At 50.4% G+C, this 19,108-nt stretch overlaps 1 protein-coding gene across 4 annotated transcripts in view; it reads left to right on the plus strand.

The window, feature by feature from the left end:
- HNRNPUL1 (heterogeneous nuclear ribonucleoprotein U like 1) overlaps window positions 1-17,406 on the plus strand; it is a 33,902-nt gene extending 16,496 nt beyond the window's left edge. For all 4 annotated transcript variants that reach the window (XM_058529377.1, XM_058529378.1, XM_058529380.1 and 1 more), the window contains exons 8-15: window positions 1,867-2,133; window positions 3,396-3,518; window positions 3,617-3,745; window positions 11,532-11,700; window positions 12,300-12,584; window positions 13,760-14,049; window positions 15,426-15,617; window positions 16,198-17,406. In XM_058529377.1, the coding sequence (XP_058385360.1) occupies window positions 1,867-2,133; window positions 3,396-3,518; window positions 3,617-3,745; window positions 11,532-11,700; window positions 12,300-12,584; window positions 13,760-14,049; window positions 15,426-15,617; window positions 16,198-16,314 (1,572 nt within the window). In that variant the 3' untranslated portion in view covers window positions 16,315-17,406. The remainder of the gene's footprint in view (window positions 1-1,866; window positions 2,134-3,395; window positions 3,519-3,616; window positions 3,746-11,531; window positions 11,701-12,299; window positions 12,585-13,759; window positions 14,050-15,425; window positions 15,618-16,197) is intronic.
- The last annotated feature ends 1,702 nt before the right edge of the window (window positions 17,407-19,108 follow it).

The raw sequence follows: 19,108 nt of genomic DNA on the forward strand, positions 1-19,108 counted from the left end.
AGTGCGTATAACCCATGTCAGCAAACCGTAGGGAGTGTAATGCTTGGACCTCGGAAATGACACAGGGAGATGTGAGAGATGAGGCTACGAAAATGGCCCACTCTGAATAACGCCACGCTTAAGGACTTTGGGTCTTTAGACCCCAGACTGGCTGCGGGAGTGACACGACTACATTAGCCTTTTGGTGGTGGATTTATCAGTTGACGGTGCTGGTTTATGTACAGTATGGTAAGTTCCTTAGTGAAGCTGGTGACCATAAGGAAGGTTAACCCCCACAATGTTCATTTCCATGTTAGAATACAGGTGACCTAGGCCACTCTTGCTCCGGTGAGAAGATGTGGCAGGGACATTGGGTCAGGATTCAGTCTGGGAAATGTTCATGTGTCTGCTCTGAGTGGGCTGGACCTGTGTGGGCTCTTAGAAATGAATAGATAAAAAGGACTGTATAGAGCTGCACCCAGTGAGCACTGACGTGGGTGGTGAGGAAGCTCCTTGCAGGGAGGGGCTTTCACTGCTTCTTAAAGGGCAAGTCCCAAGGTGGTCTCCCCATTCAAGAGGGAAAGACTACCACATCTTGTACTCTTTTATCAGGAACTTGACTTGTACTGAGCTTCAGTCTTCGATCTGATCCTAAGTTTTGAGTCTCCCGTTTAGTTATAAACCTTTACCCTGCAGCTAAAGTGATCTTTCTAAAAAACAGTTTTGACCAGGCCACTCCTGTTCGAAACAAGTCAGGGGCTCTGATCTGCCATCAGCACGAAGTCCAAACTCTGGAGGTGAGAGAGAGCCTCTCACACACTGAGGGCGGGGACCATGTCTCCTCCCCACCCCTTCAGCCCAGCACAGTGGCTGGCATCTTGGGGCAGTAGCTCCCATTCATCGTATGCTCACTGTGTAGTAAACTCACTAACCCGCTTAATCCTCAGAACGACCTTATGCAGTATAGATTCTTATCATGGCACCCCTTTTTTGATAAGGAAATTGAAGATGAAATAACTGGGCCACACAGTTAGTAAATGGTAGAGCTGAAGCAGTCCACCTTCCAAAATAGCATCTTAACCACAAACTTGAGCTGTTCAGTAGAAACTCAGTAAATAGTTGAATGAATGAGTATGGTCCCTGCCTGGCTCTCCAGCTGTACCTGAAATGACTTTCCCTCATCCTTTTTGCTTCAGCCACTCTGACCCTGTGTTCTCTCACTGCCAGGTTTGTACACAGATAACACTTCTCTTTAGGACTCTCTCCTCCTACCGCAAAGTTGGCTCATTTCTGTTTATTGTTCAGGACTTGGCTTACAGATCCCCTCCTCAGAGTCTTGCTCCTGTGTAGGTGCTCTTACTGCATTAGGATCGTGTCCTTGTCTAATTCTCCGCTAGGCCCTGACTTCTGTTGGGCCCAGATCACTGTAGACGTGCACGAGGAAGAGCGGGAACTTGGGGAACAAGTATGGGACAAACAAATGAATGCCTTTGTAGAGCTGGGCTTGACTTAAAAGGCCCTGCCCTGGCTTTCTTTCCCTCTGTTATCTTCACAGACTGCCCTTGCTGGGGTTGAGGACAGACAAGATCGCCTTTTCCTTTATTTTCATCTCAGGCTAGGCACAAGACTCAAATACTTTGGAGCTTCCTAAAATTATGTGCTTTACGCCCACCAGCTTTTGGGTCTTGGGCAAGGAGAGCTTTGGGCTGCACATTCTCTTAGCTGTTCCCAGGTGCTGCCCGTCATACCTGTGTGTTAGGGAAGAATGCACTTCAGTCTGGGAAGCTGGCTGTATTTCCACTCCCTGCATCTGCTCTCTCTGACTTGTGGCTCCCAGTGCCTTAAGCTGAGTGTTGGCAATTATCTTCCTTTGCCTTTTTCTCCTAGGACTTTGAATGTGGAAACGATGTGGAACTTTCCTTCACCAAGAACGGAAAGTGGATGGGCATTGCCTTCCGAATCCAGAAGGAAGCCTTAGGGGGTCAGGCCCTCTACCCTCATGTCCTGGTGAAGAATTGTGCAGTGGAGTTTAACTTCGGGCAGAGGGCGGAGCCCTACTGTTCTGTCCTTCCGGGCTTCACCTTCATCCAGCACCTTCCCCTGAGTGAGCGGATCCGGGGCACCGTCGGACCAAAGAGCAAGGCGGAGTGTGAGGTGAGTGGGCCTGGAAGACTGAATTGGTGGCTGCCTCTCCAGAGCCACATTGCTGCCAAGGCAGAGGGGAGGCACTTGGCAGCTGGATATGGTGAAAGCAATACAACCGTGCTGTGTAACCTGGGGGCAAGGGGCCTCTTCCCTTGGCTCCTCAGGGCTGGACTCAGAGTTGAAAGCTGCTGTGAGAGTGAGGCAAGGGTTGTGGGTGGCTTAGGCCGGAGAGGGAGGGGATAAGGTAAGAGACCTAAATCTTGGAAAAGTTCCAAAAGGAAATTGCGACGCTACTCCTTTGGTGAGGTCAGAATCTTGGAAAAGGAGACTTTCCTCCCAGCAGAAAGGATGTGAAGGTACTTCCTGGTGAGTGCATTCTTGAGGGAGGTTGTACAATTCCACAGTCCCACCCAAGACTGAGAACAAGAATGACAGCTGGCCTTGGGGGTGATTTCGCTGCAGAAGCTACGCTGGTGATCTTTGTTCTCAAAATAATGTTTTTTCTGATATATAAGTGATTTTATGTTTATTCTAGAAAATTAGGAAGTAAAATAAAATTAGTTTCCCATAATTCAGCCATCTGCAAATAAGTTTACTTTTAAGGTTTGAAGTTTATTCTATTCTTTTTGCTATGCTAGGTGCATGTTGTATACACACACACATTTATAATTGAGATCTTATGGTATAAGCATTTTGACATCCTTCCCTTTTCACTTACCATTATTTTATTAGCTTTATCTCACCACGTGAACACCTCTTTTTAAACTCACTTTTAATGGCTTCACAAGCTAACCATTTCCCTCTTGTTGGGCATTTAGGTTGCATCTAGTGTTGCCCAAATTCTAAATGTACTGATTAGATACAATGCTCGTCTTTGTGCATACAGTCTGTCCCCATTTCAGGCTCCAAGAAGGTTGTGACACGTCTCGTGCCCACTTTGTGGGCCAGCCTTAGTGCACGGCCATCGTGGGCCTTTTCCTGTCAGAGGCCACTTAATGCTACCTGAACAAAAATGTAAATACTCATGATAACAGTGCTTGATTTTGTCCTCACACTGTGCCAGATCCTCTGCTGAAAGTCTGACAAGACTCATTTCTTTGAATCCTAATAGCAACGCTGTGAGGTAGATGCTACTATTGCTCGCGTTTCCCAGTGGTGGCCACGAGGTTTAGAGTCACCCTCGTGGTTACCAGCGACTCAGGGTGGTGCCAGGCTGCCATACCACACACTGCTGCTGCTTCACAGTGTTCCTCTCCGTCTTGTTTTTGCAGATTCTGATGATGGTGGGCCTGCCCGCTGCTGGTAAGACCACGTGGGCCATCAAACATGCAGCCTCCAACCCCTCCAAGAAGTACAACATCTTGGGTACCAATGCCATCATGGATAAGATGCGGGTAAAGACAGCCCCTAGTCTCTCCTTATCCACCTCCCACCCCACTGAGGGCTGCCCTGCAACCAGGACCACCCACCCTTCACCACCCCCTGCCCACAGGTGATGGGCCTACGCCGGCAGCGAAACTATGCTGGCCGCTGGGACGTCCTGATCCAGCAGGCCACCCAGTGCCTCAACCGTCTCATCCAGATCGCCGCCCGCAAGAAACGCAACTACATCCTAGATCAGGTATTTGCTGCTGACCATCATGCCCCAGGAGAGGGAAGGGGCCTGTTGGGTGCCTGGAAATTCTCCAGTCCTTTTATTTCTTCCGCATAATGCTCTTGGACTACAGTGCCAGTCAGGGGGTTGGCCATACATGATGGTGAAGTCCCAGACTCTTAGCACAGTTCTCTGAGCCCAGTCTGTGGGTGAGGTCTGTGGCCACGATTCAGGCCTAGCTCAGGCTCTTAGCAGCCCAGAAGAACATCATCAGGTGAGAGCTATTTAGTGAAATGGAAATGGCCTGGATTTCTGAGCCCCAGACCTGGGCTTGAATTTCAGCTCTGCCACTTCCTAGCTGTGTGCCTGGGCAGCTGACCTCATCCTCTGAATCTCAGTCTCCTGGTGTCTAAAATGGAGATTGTAATGGGGTCCACATACTTTACACAGGGCCTGGCACAAAGTAGCTGGAGGTTGTTGTTAATTACTTTACAGAATAGGTATGACCCAGCTTCTCCTAGCATTTTTTTTTTTTTTTTTGAGGAAGATCAGCCCTGAGCTAACATCCATGCCAATCCTCCTCTTTTTGCTGAAGAAGACTGGCCCTGAGCTAACATCTATTGCCAATCCTCCTCCTTTTTTCCCTTTTTCTCCCCAAAGCACCAGTAGATAGTTGTATGTCATAGTTGCACATCCTTCTAGTTGCTGTATGTGGGACGTGGCCTCAGCATGGCCGGACAAGCGGTGTGTCGGTGTGCGCCCAGGATCCGAACCCGGGCCGGCAGTAGTGGAGTGCGCGCACTTAACCACTAAGCCACGGGGCTGGCCCCTTTTAGCATGTTTTTATCACAGTCAGGTACATCTCTAAGTCACATGTTTTCTAACTGCATTTCAATTAAGAGTAGGGTTCTGGTGATCTGGGAACCTTGGAAATTAAACACAGAATTTTGTGTGCTGGTGCAGATGTGTCCTTTTGTAAAAAATGGCAATTTTGAGTTAGGATAGGAAGGTCGTCCATGGCTTTCAGCATTCTCAAAAGTATGAGTGATCCAAACATGGTTAAGGATCCCTGTCTCAGAGTAATGAGTTCCTCATGTCTACCGCCTGTGATGCGTCACTCTTGACATTTGTCCTGAAAGCTTTCTCAAGTAGCAGATCCTATATTTGGGGATCTGTGAACAAGCCTCTGTTCCCCTTAGCCTTGTGTTTGTGCTTTCTTAAAAACCTGAGTGTGCAAATATGTAAACTAAGTAGCACCCCTCCACTCCCCGCAGCCTTACTGGAGTGCCTTCCATAAGTATAGCCCTGGGTACTTAGTTACCATGAGTTCAAAGGGCTCCTGATGAGGGTAGAGCTGGTGATGGTGGTTGGCTCATCAGAAAGGTGGTTGGAAACTCCAGGGGACCAAGTTGCTTTTGCATAGAGTGAGCATCTTATGCAAAACAGTTGAGCAGGAGCTTCTGGGGTTGGTGAACATGTGGAGATGTTGGGAGAGTGGTATGCTCAGAGAGCATGGAAGCTCCGCGCCCCTTCCTACATACCTGCCCAATACATCTCTTCGATCTGGCTGTTCCTAAGTTATATCCTTTTATAATAAACTAGTAATCTGGTGTTTACAGTTGACAAAATGATGCCTCATAGTCAACATTTGAAAGGAACACATAGAAAGCACTTAGTTGTTAAAGACAAAAAGAAAAAAGGCTATTGATTGGTGATAGTTCTTCATGAAAGACCAATTAATTTAAATGATCCTGCCAAGCAGTTAGGTGTTGGGAGTGGAAGCCTGTGGTTTGCTGATGAAACAGCCATGCTAGAAAAACTAAAAGTTGGCCAAGGCTGTGCTACACCTTGGCACTCTTATCTGATGGTGGAGATGTGAGATTTGCTCTGGGTTCTGCTTTTCTGGAAAGTGGACATGAAAAGGTGTACTTTAATCCAGTGACCAATGCTACAACCATGGGATTGAGCCCTGATGACACACATTTGTGAAGAAGACAGGACATGATCCCATAATACTAAATTTTGATAAAAACAATTAATTGGGCTAATGTTTACAATAAATTTATTTCTGGGAAAAAAAACAAGCGTTTGAGCACAGGATAGTCCAAGAGCCAGCCAGGGTTACTGGCCTATCAATAATGTGTACAGCCAGCCTTCTTCTCCTTTGAAGACTTTGTTTGTTTTTTAACCCCGACCTCACTTTGCCCCGGTCTTCTTGTCAGGGCATTTTGGAATTGTAGTCCACCTTGGCCCCACTGGGACTCAGTGTCCTGAAAGGTAGAGCAGTGGTGATGTTGTAACACTCTGAGGATTCCTTTTTTTTGGATACCCCAGCAAGTATTCTCTGCCTGTCTTTTTCTCAGTTTGCTGGTTAAATCAGCTGTGAAAGCCATTTCAAATATGTGGCTGAGTGGAGAAGGATTATTAAGATTAGGGGTAGATCATCTTAACGTCTCTGTCCAGCATTTGGAAGTGGGTTTTCTCTGGAGGTCAGGCCCCAACACCTCAGCCAGGCACAGAACAGCTGAGTACTGTCAAGACTTGCTGTTGGCCTTCTCAGCTTGTGCTGGCTTATTCAGGGACAGGGTCCAGGGCTGTACTAGGTGCACTTACGGTCTTCAGAGCTGCTGACCTCCTGGTAGAGGGACATGCAGATCGGGCCAAGTCATCGAGGCCAACAGTGAGGTGAAAGAACCTAAACTCTGAAGGTGGGAGAGGAGGGTTCTCTGGTTAGCCACAGATTGGAGGATTGACAGAGGGCCTGAAGCTATAGGTTACTCAGGCCTGGGAATAGGTCTAAGGCCAGCATTTGGCTTAAACCCCAGAAGTGGCTTCCAGAAAACTCTGGGTCAGAGAGAGAGAGAGTGTGTGTGTGTCTGTGTGTAGAAGATTCAGAGCAGGCCCCTGGCCAGATCCTGGCACTTCCCACCCCAGCAGCTTTGGCAGTGAGGGATAAGGTGATGCATAGCTCTCTCCTGAGCTAGATGGAACTTCAGAGCGGAGACCAGTACCACAGGCAATGTCTCTGCAATCCCTGGATCTCAGCCCAGGGCTGGCTTTCCCCTTCTCTGGTTTTTCCCAAATGGTCAGACCTCCCTGCATTTGGCTCTTCTGGGTCTGCTGTTATGTAGGTTGGCCTCAGCAATGCCCATCCTTGAGAGGGAAAGAGAATATGCCTGCAGAAGCCAGGCGAGGCCACATGAGCCAAGATTCTGCCTTTGTCTGGCCAGAACCCCAGCTCCTACCCCAGCATGTGTCTTATTGGGCACAAGGTCTCAGGTGTGTTGGGGCTTTGACCTACGTTCCATGATGACCTGAGTATCCTCTTCAGATCATGTGGGTGTTAACAGCTGTGGAACATCTGAGGCGAAAAAGAAAGGAGATGGACCAGAGAGTAAACTGAGGCCACATAGAGGAAAGGAACCTGTCTGAAGTTATGCATTTGATTTACTGGTAGAACACGTCTGTTGACTTCCCAGATGGCCACAGCCCGTAATGGTTGGGACTGTTATGGGAAACTGGGAAAACTTTCTGGAGGTGAGATGCCTGGGCCAGGACATGAAGATGATAAAAAGAATTGAGGCTTTGTCCTGGGGGCAGTGGGGAGCCATGCTCCTGTTTTCATCAGAGAGGGATATGGCTAAATTTGCCTGGCTAGTAAAACGTTGACAAGAGAGGAGAAAAGGGAAGTAGGAGTGCTGCAAGTGGCTCTTTGGGGTCCTCTTGCTGGTGGAAAGCCTCCAGATAAGATGCTGCCTGGCCTGTCCCTCGCCTATGAAGGAGCTTTGGGACTGGGTGCAGAGCAGGAGCTGGCAAAGTTGCCTTCCTGGAGGCCTCTGAGAAGACCTCTGCAGGGCCGTGTGTGAGGGCCCCAAACTACCCCTAGAGTTGACTGCAGACTAGGAGTTCCCTTAGGGCTCCAGCAGCCCAGAGCCTGGCCAGGCAGTGATCAGAGGCAGGGCTGGATGTGATGACATGGCCAGCCTCGCCTCAGCTCTCAGAATGGCGGTTCTTGTCCTGCTTTGCATCCCTATTGACAGGTGCCACGCCTTTGCCTGAAACAGAAACCCAGGGCTAGAGCAGAGGCCCAGAGTAAACGGCCTCTTGTTAGCAGGCGTTGGAGAAAGGGATGTTTGTTTCCTCCACCTTCCCCATCGCCTCTTCCCATCCATTGTTGACACTCTGGCCAGTTCTCTCCCTACACATGTGCTTCCTTCCACTGGCTTTACTTCACTCTGGGCCCCGAGTGAACTCTTTCATCACCAGCTTTAAGTTTGCTCCTCTGGGATCCAGCCGTGTTTCTCCCGATGCCAGCCTGGCCCTGTTGAGCTGTGGATGGGGGCAAGTGAGAGTGGACAGGGGACAGTGGGACTCTTACAGAACTTGGCCTGTGAGCAGCCTGCTGTGTTCCTCCCTCACTCCCTCAGACTGTCATACACCAAAACTACTCACACAGCTTCTCTGAGAAATGCAACTCCTGTCCTTTGGCCCACATCGTTGGGGATTGGGGATAGCCAGGGTCAGGGAAACACAGACAGCTCCAGACCTTCATAGAGTCAGCATCTTCAGGCAGGGTGGGACTGGGAGAAGCAGGAGCTAGGCAGAGGGAGCCCACACAGCTGGAAAAGCTGACCTAGCTGTTGTGCTGGTCTCCTAGCAACAGCTGCAAGCAGCCCCCAGTGACCACAGCAGTGCTGGGCCGGCGCACGGGCTCTGACCTCACTGTGTTTGCTGTGGCAACAGCCACTGGCAGCTAACTCCCTTCCCTCCAGGAAAGCCAAGTATTTGCATTTCTGCTGGCATGGTTTAGACGCTCTTCTTCCCTTCCCCAAGCCAAGGAGTAAGGAGAGGGAGGTGCAGTCTTGAAAACCATGGCCAAGAGAGTTCTCAGCACTCAGTTCCAAAGTGCCTAAGGGGCCATCCCTCAGAGTCTAGCCACTTCCCAGGACAGAGGCCTGCTATTTATGAGTCCAGTCTGCTCCACCCCCAAGTCGTCCCACCCCATGAAGCTACAGGGATCAGCCCTCTTGGCAATGTTGCTTCCCGTTTCTGTCCCCTCATCAGACATTTACAGGGTAGGTTTGCCCCATGGAAAACCTTCAGGAGGTGTTTATCCATGTCCTCCATGTCCTCAGGGTTCAAAGGAGTCAAAATAGGATCACTTCTTATGGGCAAGCAGCAGTGGGATGGGTTGTCCACAGAATGGTCTAGGGCCACATTCCTCCTGGCACACACCCACTCTGGCTTTTGTGCTGGGAGAAAACCTCATTATTTAACTGGAGGAAGCCAAATTCTATCTTCCTGTGACCAGATGCCACCTTCTGCTTTGCTTTTAGGAATGGAGTCCAGAAAGAGCAGTGGGGAGAGGGACTTGACTTTTCTTCTATAACCTGATGTGCTTTTTACCCATTTGTGGTCCAAGGCCTCTCCTTGGACCAGCGTTCAAAGCCCAGATCACAGCATGTATATGCCTACCATAGACACCTTCTTCCTCCTCTTTCATGAAAGTTGGGACATTTTCCTTGGGGAACAGGGACAAACATCTTAGCCTGGTATGTGTGTAAGGGCCTGTGTCAGGGGGTCTGGTTGGTTTAGAGAACAGCTGCACCCACAACGCAGCTTCCTGTTCTTTGTGTCTTGGAAGAGGATCTCTTATGCCTCATCTTTTCCTAAAACTTAACTTTCCTTAGTCCTTTCCATTGGGAAGGCTCTCCTAGGACAGTGTCAGTCCTGTTGGCCACATTTTCAGATCCACCCTGTGTGTGTTGACTTATTTCCCTGCCACATGCCAGACATTTTCACATCTGCAAATCCTCACCAGAGCCAGGAGAAGGGCGATACGATCCTTGTCTTTCAGATGAATAAATTTGAGACTCAGGCTACTTAAGTGACTTGTTTACAGTCTCACAAATAGTAGAGGGCACAGCTGGGATTTCAACCCCAAGCTTCTTCCCCAAAGCCTGTGTTCTTTTCACTCCATCTCACTGTCTCTGCCTGTCTGATGGGTAGTCACTATAGCTTGACCTTCCCTTGGTCTGGGTTGCTTCAAGTCAACATTACAGTAAGAATATCCATGGCACCCCACCCAGTGACGACAGTATCAACAGTGGCTCCCATTTGTTGAGTGTTGGCTGTGAGCCTGGCCCTGGGCTAACCAAGGGCTTTTACTCACATGAATTCCTTCAGTCTTAATAGCGACCATATGACGTTCCTACTGTTTTCCCGTTTCAAGGCTTGAGACTCAGTAAATATGCAGTAAGTTGACTTTACAGACAAGTAGGCTGAGGCTCTGAGTGGAAGTCGCTCACCCAGGGCCACACAGGTGTCACGTGGCCAAGTCAGGTTAGAGCTGAGGTTTGCCAAGCCATCCCCCTTTACACTGCCTGCCTCGGTCAGGGCATCTCCTCCTCTGGAAGCTGCCACATAGCCTCCACTCAAGGAGTTCCTCACGCTTGGTCAGTTGCTTTGTGGTCCTTTTCCCACTCAGTCGTCACCAGCCCCAGGAGGGAGGCTTTTCATCCCCGTTTTACAGATGAAGCAACTACAGAGATTGGCCAGAGTGAATTAGTGGCCACACCAGGACTTGATCCTGGACTTTTTCCACGCTGCCAGGCTGTGTCTTCAAAATACACTTTTTTGTCCATTTGTACATACACCTTTACAGATTGTTGCTCCTCTCTGCGGCTTCTCCCCTGAGTCACTGTCAAAGCCACTAAAAGTGTTTAAATGCAGGTATTCTTCATCACTCCAGTTCTGTTGAGTGTGAGTTTGGATAGGGTGGGTGCCCATATAGGTGCCTGGGTTCTACCTCCATAGATTGGGGTTCAGGAAGTCTCAAGTGGGCTTTGGATTTCTCTTTTTTTCAGTAGTGTCCAGGTGATGCGAGTGCACAGGCTGAGTCCATGGACCCCTGGGGTCTGACAGATCTGGACCCCAGTTCCAAAGGGCCTCGCCTGTAGGAGGTATATAAATGGAAGCTGTTGTTAGCACTGCTCTCGATCAGATGAGTCCTAGAGCACTGTTCTGTGCCAGCAGCAGCCCAGGACACACTTGCCCATCACCTAGAGAAAGGGAAAGGAACATTGGTAGCAGAGCTGCACGTGGGAACAGCCAGGCTATTGCCTTGTCAGGCTCCTGGGTTAGAAGCTTGTGGGTGAGGCTGATGTTTCAGAGGACTGAGGGAATGAGAGAATCCCAGTGTTGATGAAAACAATCTTAGACAACTGTCAGAGGGGGCTGGTTAATTATGGCATACATTCTATAAATGTTATGCAGCCATTGAAAGAGAACACTGGCACAGAAAAATGTTAGAGAAACATTAAGTGAAAAAACACTTCAAAAGAGTGTATATAGTATGATTCCATTCATGTTAAAATTCACACAGATATTTCTAGAAATAGATAAGAAATTCAATACAGGTCATCTCTGGGAAGTAGGACTGGCAGTAGGCGGATGAAGGGAATCTTACCCTAAACTTCCTACCTTGTACTCTGAATTTTTTACCGTGAGCATATATGACTTTTAGAATGGGGCGGATTGTAAAGTACAATACCAAGAACAAATAGGATCGAAAAGCAAAGCCCACTATCAGGAATCTCTCGTCCTGTGACTGTCAGCAGCCACTTTGCCAAGTCAGTTCATTTTCTGAGGATGGACTCAAGAATCTTAAAAGTGAAGAAGAGCAGTTTCCTGAGTTTCTCTGCTTAGGAGAACTAGTATCTTTTTCTTAGTCCCTCACCTACATAATACCCCACAGAGGAAAAAACCAACTCGTAATGTACCATCTCTTGCCTCTTCTGTTACCTACCCCTAGACAAATGTTTATGGGTCAGCCCAGAGACGAAAAATGAGACCATTTGAAGGCTTCCAGCGCAAAGCTATTGTAATTTGTCCTACTGACGAGGACCTAAAAGACCGAACAATAAAGCGCACAGACGAGGAAGGGAAGGATGTCCCAGATCACGCGGTCTTAGAAATGAAAGGTAGGAGATGAGTGGTTCCCAGAGGGACATCACCACAGGGGCCTTCAGAGAAAAAGCTCCTTACATGATTTTTCCTTCCCCAACTCCTTGATTATTCTTTCTTTGATCTTGTTCTTTGCTTCTGTCTAGTGCAACTGTGAATGGGGAAGCTGTCCATATGTCTCTGTGGCAGGGTTTTCAGACTAGATGGGGCTGGGGCAGGATGAGGGAGAGGATGTATGGGAGCAAACACTGAGAGACCTGCACAGTCACCTGCTTCTGAAACCCGCTGGGTGGGCTGACTGAGCAAGCCTCAGTTGCCCCTCTGTAAAAATAGAGATGGTGATTCCACTTGCCTGGGGGTGTTCCCTAGGTGAGGCTGGAGGGACTGTGTATAAACACTGGTTTGGTGGGGCTTAGCCATCTCTTCAAAAAAGGGAGGAGAGGCTCTCTGTCAGAGAGGCCAGGTCGGTCCCCTGTCTCACCTCTGTCACTCACTACTCCAGTCCCTTTCGCCTCTCCCTTCTGGCAGGCCAGTGTCCTGGGGGTGGAAGGGACCAGACCTTGGAAGGTACTGACCCTCTCTCCTTGTTCCCTCTGGGGCCCTCCCTTCCTCCTAGCCAACTTCACATTGCCAGATGTTGGGGACTTCCTGGACGAGGTGCTGTTCATTGAGCTGCAGCGGGAGGAAGCAGACAAGCTGGTGAGGCAATACAACGAGGAAGGCCGCAAGGCTGGGCCACCTCCTGAAAAGCGCTTTGACAACCGAGGCGGTGGTGGCTTCCGGGGCCGTGGGGGTGGAGGCGGTTTCCAGCGCTATGACAACCGGGGCCCCCCCGGGGGCAACCGAGGAGGCTTCCAGAACCGAGGAGGAGGCAGCGGTGGAGGAGGCAACTACCGAGGAGGTAAGATATCTCACACAGACCTCTCCCTACTTTTGGTTCCCGGGTCAGGGTTATGCTTTGTGACTGCTTATTCAGTCAGCAGATGAAGTTTCCCTGGCACCAGCTGTGAGCTGAACTCTGATAGATAACCGAGATGAGTCAGATTCTGGGACCTCAGGGAAGCTCTCCCACTGTCCTGCTCCCCCTGGGCATTGCTCCTGAAGCCCTTGCCCATTTGTGTGTCACGTTGCTGTCATTTTTGTGAATCTTCCCCTGCATCTGACCTTGAGCTCCTTGAGAAGAGGGGCCAGACCAAGCTTAACTGCCAGTCCTGGGTTCCAGCTCAGGACCTGATGTAAGACAAATGTTAGGACTATTTTTGGTTTTTAAACAAATGGAGAAACAGGTTTAGGGAGGTTTATTTGCCCAAGATTCGCCCAGTTAAATCCAGAGCAGAGATCAAGTAATCCAAAGCCCAAATTCTTAGTCTCTAAGTTTTGCTGTCTCTGAGGTACAGTGTATGATTATGATTTAACAAGCATGCCCTACACTGTTTCAGTCTTGTGCTAGACGGTTCTGGGGACACAGCCATGACCCAGACAAACACATCACCCTCTAGTGACAGTCCAGAAGGATTCTGGGCTTAATGGGAAAGCCCAAGGGTACTGTGAGCTCGGGTGATACCTGATCCAGCCTGCGGGGAGCAGGGCTCAGGAAAGGCCTCCTGAGGCACTGATGTCTCAGCTAAGGTCCAGAGGCCAGTAGGAGTTGGCTGGGAGAAGAGGGAATGGTTCCAAGCCCGAGAAACAGCTCCACAAGAGCTCAGGAGAGGCTGGCCCACTTGGCCAAGCCTGAAGAGGACTGCCCCAGGGCTTAGCATTCCTCTTCCTGAACATCTCTTCCAGTTTGTTCCACAGCTGTCGAGATGCTGGGGACACAGTAGAAACCAAGACAGCCCTGATCCTGGGCTCTCAGTCCAGTGAGCAGGACAAACCTGTCAGCAGAGAGTGATGACTGAGTGTTATCAGGGCTGCATGTGGAGTGCCCAGGGGTCTGGGGAAGCCCAGAGCGGGTGCTGTATTTATTCGCTTGAATTGAGCTGCTGCTCTGTGCCTGGCCGTGCTGGGGCTGCAGCAGTCACCAAAACAGCCCAGGTTGAGGAGGATGAGGCCTCTCTTCTGCTTTCTCCAACACAGGTTTCAACCGTAGTGGAGGTGGTGGCTACAACCAGAACCGCTGGGGTAATAACAGCCGGGATAACAACAACTCCAACAACCGAGGCAGCTACAACCGGGCTCCCCAGCAACAGCCACCACCACAGCAGCCACCGCCACCACAGCCACCACCACAGCAGCCACCGCCACCACCCAGCTACAGCCCTGCTCGGAACCCCCCGGGGGCCAGCAGCTACAACAAGAACAGCAACATCCCTGGCTCAAGCGCCAATACCAGCACCCCCCCTGTCAGCAGCTACAGCCCTCCACAGGTGAGACTGAGCACGCACGTGTGTGTGCCCACGCAGGTGGGGCGGGAGAAATCGCCAGCACGGGCTCCAGCCACAGGTCTCCACTCTTACCTCCAGCCCTGCCCTTCTTTCTCCCTGGCAGTGTTTTTGATTGGGCCAGACTCTAGACGTTCCTAGATCCCTTCCAGACCCAGAGTAAATTCGGGAGCCTACCTGTTCTCCCACCCTCCTCAGAGGGGGTGGACTGTAAGCGTTGGTCCCCTCAGCAAGTACATTTCTCCTGGCTGTGTCGCTGGCCTCACTGAATCCCCAAGAAAAGCAGTCGATTGGAGTTATGTTTTGCCCAGGCTGGAAGGGGTGGACCCCCTTGTCTTCAGGATATGGAGACAGGCCCTAAGGTTGGTGAGGACTTGCCCTCTGCCCTAAGTGCTTCACTCCGGAGTGACTCTAGCCTCAGTTCCAGTTCTCAGAAGCCAGTGCTCAGGCTCTGGTGTGCACAGGCCCCTGTTGACCAGAGCAGGCTCCGTTTATTGCACAGCCGTTTCCTGAGCACCTTCCACGTGCCAGGTCTGGGAACAGCTGCTAGGAGACAGAGGTTCCCAGTCCTGGTCTAACCAGAATATTCCTAAACAGGAGTTGGGCAGGCACAAATTCAAACCCCAGCCCCACAACATTCTGGTTTTGTGACCTTGGGCAAACAGCTTTACCTCTCTGGACCTCACTTTCCTCATAAAGGACTCGAGTTGTTGGTAGAACTCACTTCTGATGTTTGTTGTGAGGGATGGTGGCCTTATAGCTTTGTGGGCAAGGCTCTGGAACTAGGTGGACCTGGGGTCAAGTCCCAGCTCTGCCACTTCTTAGCTATGTGACTTGGGCCCAGTGATGTCACCTCCCTGAGCCTCAGCTTCCTTCTCTGTAAAATGAGGCTCAGGGGACCTACCTCACAGAGTTGTTGGGGGGTAGATGAGATAATGATGCAGGCTGGACAAGGGAAGTGCTTAGGAAATTGCCACTACTGTTTTCTCAGCAGATCTTGCCCTAACAACTGCCACCGCTGATCGAGTGCCCAGAGGTTTGTGCATGGCTTAATGAATCAGCAAGGCAATCCAAAGGGGTAGTTCTGTTGTCATTCTCCTTTTACAGAAAACAACAACTGGTGTTTCAAGAGGTGCTGTGCGCCTTGCTCCTCCAGGGTCTCAGAGCTGGGGTTAGAGTCCAGAGCATAGCCCTACATCCTACCCTGTCCTCCGTGTCACAGAGCTGACCCACCTCCTTCTCAGCCCTCACACACCCTCCACCAGGGAGGTTCTTTTGTGGGCCCACTGCTCTCTAAGTCCCTTCCTCCCTCCCAGCTGAGCTGGCTATTTCACAGAACCCTGGTTTTTCCCCCTTTCCAGCCAAGTTACAGCCAGCCACCCTACAACCAGGGAGGTTATGGCCAGGGCTACACAGCCCCTCCACCTCCACCTCCACCACCACCTGCCTACAACTATGGGAGCTACGGCGGCTACAACCCAGCCCCCTACACCCCACCACCGCCCCCTACTCCACAGACCTATCCGCAGCCCAGCTATAACCAGTATCAGCAGGTAGGTGTCCAACGGTGGGGTGGGCAATGGAATGGAGAGACTTCCAGGATTCCCGCATGGATATGTATTCCCAGACTCAAGCTTCTGCTTATCCCTAAAAAAAACGCCTGCTGGCCTCAGGCTGGTGTTCCTCTGGTATAGCCATTCCATTTGGTGAACACTTCTGTACTGGCTGCCAAGTAACTGGTGTCCTAGCCCCTCTCTCCAGTGCAGCAAGCAAAGGGCCTAGCAGGGGCCTCCAAATCCTGCTTCAGCACCATGGCCAGTGTCCATTCTGATTGATTGGTGTTAGGCCGCCAGACCTATTATTGAGTATTTTGAATACGCTATCTAGCTGTACCTGAAAGGGCGTTACGTTGGCAAGCCAGGAGACCTGGGCTTCAGTCTCTAACTGCCCTCCCATGTAGCATCAGGTCAGTCACTTGTCCTCCCAAGGTACCTTGATTTCTCTGTCAGGGGACCACTGTGTCAGCTGTTGTCACTACACCCATCTCTACCCTGGGCAAGAGTGGGGTCGGGAGGAGCTGAATGTGGGTTTGGATGAAAGACAACCTGGAGCTCTTGGTTTCTCTCTCCCCAGTATGCCCAGCAGTGGAACCAGTACTATCAGAACCAGGGCCAGTGGCCGCCGTACTACGGGAACTACGACTATGGGAGCTACTCCGGGAACACACAGGGGGGCACAAGCACGCAGTAGCCAGTGTGCCCCGGAGGCCCCTACCGGCTTCCTCCACCAGCGCCCACCTCGGCCCCCTTGTCTGCCCCCACCGGGTCCCGTGGTGCTGGGGGACGAGTCACCCCAGGGCTGCCTCCCTCCAGCCCACTGCCTCCCCTCTGAGGGGCTTCTCCCCCCACACAGGGCCAGGCATTTTTCTCTGGATTTAAACAGGCAACAATGACCTTTTTATTTTCTGTTTGTCCCCCCATCACCCTCCTCCTCCTCCTCTTCCTCCTTTTTGACTAAAGACCCCTCCTCTCCCTCAGTCATACAGTCAGGCTACAGTGACTAAGGGGAGGACCCCATCCTGTCCACTCGTCCCAGCCCTGCTCCAGCCCCTCAGCTTCCCAGACCCTCATGCAGTTGGTTGTAAATTCTTCCAGGAGCTGTTTTACTGTCTACTTTTCAGGATTAAAAAAAAATCAAAAACTTCAACAAAAAAAAAAAAACACAAGTTTAAAAAGCAAAATGCAGAGGGAGGAAGCAGTGACAAATATTTTTTTGGTAATTATGCTTTTTTTTTTTAATTTTTAGAATTTGTCCATTTTTACTGTGGGTTGGCTGCTGGTATTTCATCAGGATAACCATTTCTTTGCTGAGTTCAGGTGACCGAGGAAGAGCCACACCCTCAAAACACAAAACAAAACCACAGAATCATCTTTAACCTAACTTTTTATACAATGTCTCAGTTTCCCGTAACTTTGCACACAAGCTTCTGTGTTGAGTTGAATTGTAACTGCTTTTTGTATTTGGAGAGAGTGTGATTATTGAACTTGAAACCTTTTATTCCGGGCGTCTTGGTAGTTTCTGGTGGGATTAAGCGGGTGAGAGGGAAGAAGGGGAGGTGGAAGGGGCTCCTTCCCTTCAGAACATGAAATTTCTCCCACTGCCTGCTCTCCAGAGGTCTCCCAGGTGCCAGACCTAAGGGTTTTTCCTAAGTGATCCTCTGATTATTTTTACTTCCCCTTGACCCGTATGTTTTAACAGGATTTTAACAAACTGCACTTATTAAGAAATGTGTTTACCCTGTTTTGTTTTGTTTTCTTTCAATAAATGACATGGCACCTCCTAGCAGGAAGGACGCAGGGTTGAAACCCTGAAGTGTTACTGCAATTGGCCTTTAATTGGGGTGCGGGCCTTCTCAAGGGGACATCACTCGTTCATTAAACACTTATTGAGGGCTTCATATGCCTGGCCCCATTTTTGGTGCTGGGGATGCCCCCCTTAAATTTGGGGCCCTCGGTTTAAAACCCACTAGTTCATCTTTTGGTGGTCTAGAGGTTAAGATTTGGTGCTCTCTCCACTGTGGCCTAGGTTCATTTCCCATTCAGGAAACCACACCGCCTATCTGTCCTTGTCATACTCTGGTGTCTGTGTGTTGCCGTGATGCTGAAAGCTGTGCCACTGGTGTTTCAGATAGCAGCAGGGTCACCCACAGTGGACAGGTTTCAGTGGAGCTACAGACTAGGAAGAAGCACTTGGCCACCTACTTCCGAAAACATTGGCCATGAAAACCTTATGAATAGCAGCAGAGCATTGTCTGATAGAGCGCCGGAAGGTGAGAGGATGGTACAGAAAGACCAGGCCGGGTTCCACTCTGCTCTCCACAGGGTCACTAGGAGTCAGAATTGACACAACTGCACTAACAACAAAGTTTGTTTTTAAAGTGGTTCTCTGGTCCCTGCTCTTTTCAGTCCACTCACAGTTCCAGATCCCTCCAGGAATTTGTAATAGAAGGCATGGAACAGGTCCCTAAGTGGAGGGTGAGGCAGGGCCAATGGAGTGGAGACCAAGGCTGGATTGTTGGGGGTCATCACTGGGTGTGACTGCCCATCCACCTCAGGCCTGGCCTATGTGCTGGACTTAGGACGGATCCTGCCTGCAGTCGTGGGTCCAGGATAGTGGGGATTCCAGAAGCTTCTTTATCCAGCCAATAGGTGTTAGGTACTTGCTCAGTTCCTCACCCATTCTGGACGGTGCTGGTGACAGCATGGCCAAGGCAATACTGGACCTGCCCTCCTGGGGCTCCCCGTCAAGAAGTAACAGACCTGTTGTCAAACAGTGCAAGCATCAAGTGGTCAGCTGTGAGAGCCTGGGGTGGCAGTGTGGTGAGGTGAGAGCTTCCTGGAGAAGGGGAAATTTTTAAAAATAGAAGTAAGCCAGAGTAAAAGACTTTCTGATTGCATCCTCCTTCCCCAGCAACTTGAGTCATTTTTTCATCCCCTCCCAACATGCTGTGTTCCTGGCCCCTTGTGAGGGACAATGCTGGGGCACAGGCGTGGCCAGTTTGGTGCCATCCCTTCTGTCACAGGAAGTATCTCAGAGCCTTGTGAAGGGGACACAGGCTACAAAAAAAGGGAGGAGGAAGACCAACTAGTTTTGAGGTTAAGGGTGGGGCATCTGAATGTGAGATGGAGCCAGGGTTGTTGGCTGGTTGGGCTAACAGGCACCCGGGAGTGCCTCCCTCTCCCTGCTCAGCCAGAGCAGGTGGGGAGGGCCTCTGGTCCTCTTGGCTGGGAAGTCCCTTTCCCTGCAGGTCCATGTGTTGGGCAACAGCGCCCTCTGCTGGCCTCTCCTGGTAATATGTCCAAGTGTAGTCCCCACCTATCCAGTGGGACAATGGGCACTTTCTTCCAGATCCCTTATCCTGGGAACTCAAACGGGAAATTACTCCTCTGCTTCAGGCCACAGTGTCTGGATTACTGCACCAGCCTCCTCACATATCTCCCTTAGCTCCAGTCCCTTACCCTGACACCCTCTTGCCAGCTCCCTG

Source organism: Diceros bicornis, chromosome 34 (genome assembly GCF_020826845.1).
Source record: "Diceros bicornis minor isolate mBicDic1 chromosome 34, mDicBic1.mat.cur, whole genome shotgun sequence".
Classification (NCBI taxonomy): Eukaryota; Metazoa; Chordata; class Mammalia; order Perissodactyla; family Rhinocerotidae; genus Diceros; species Diceros bicornis.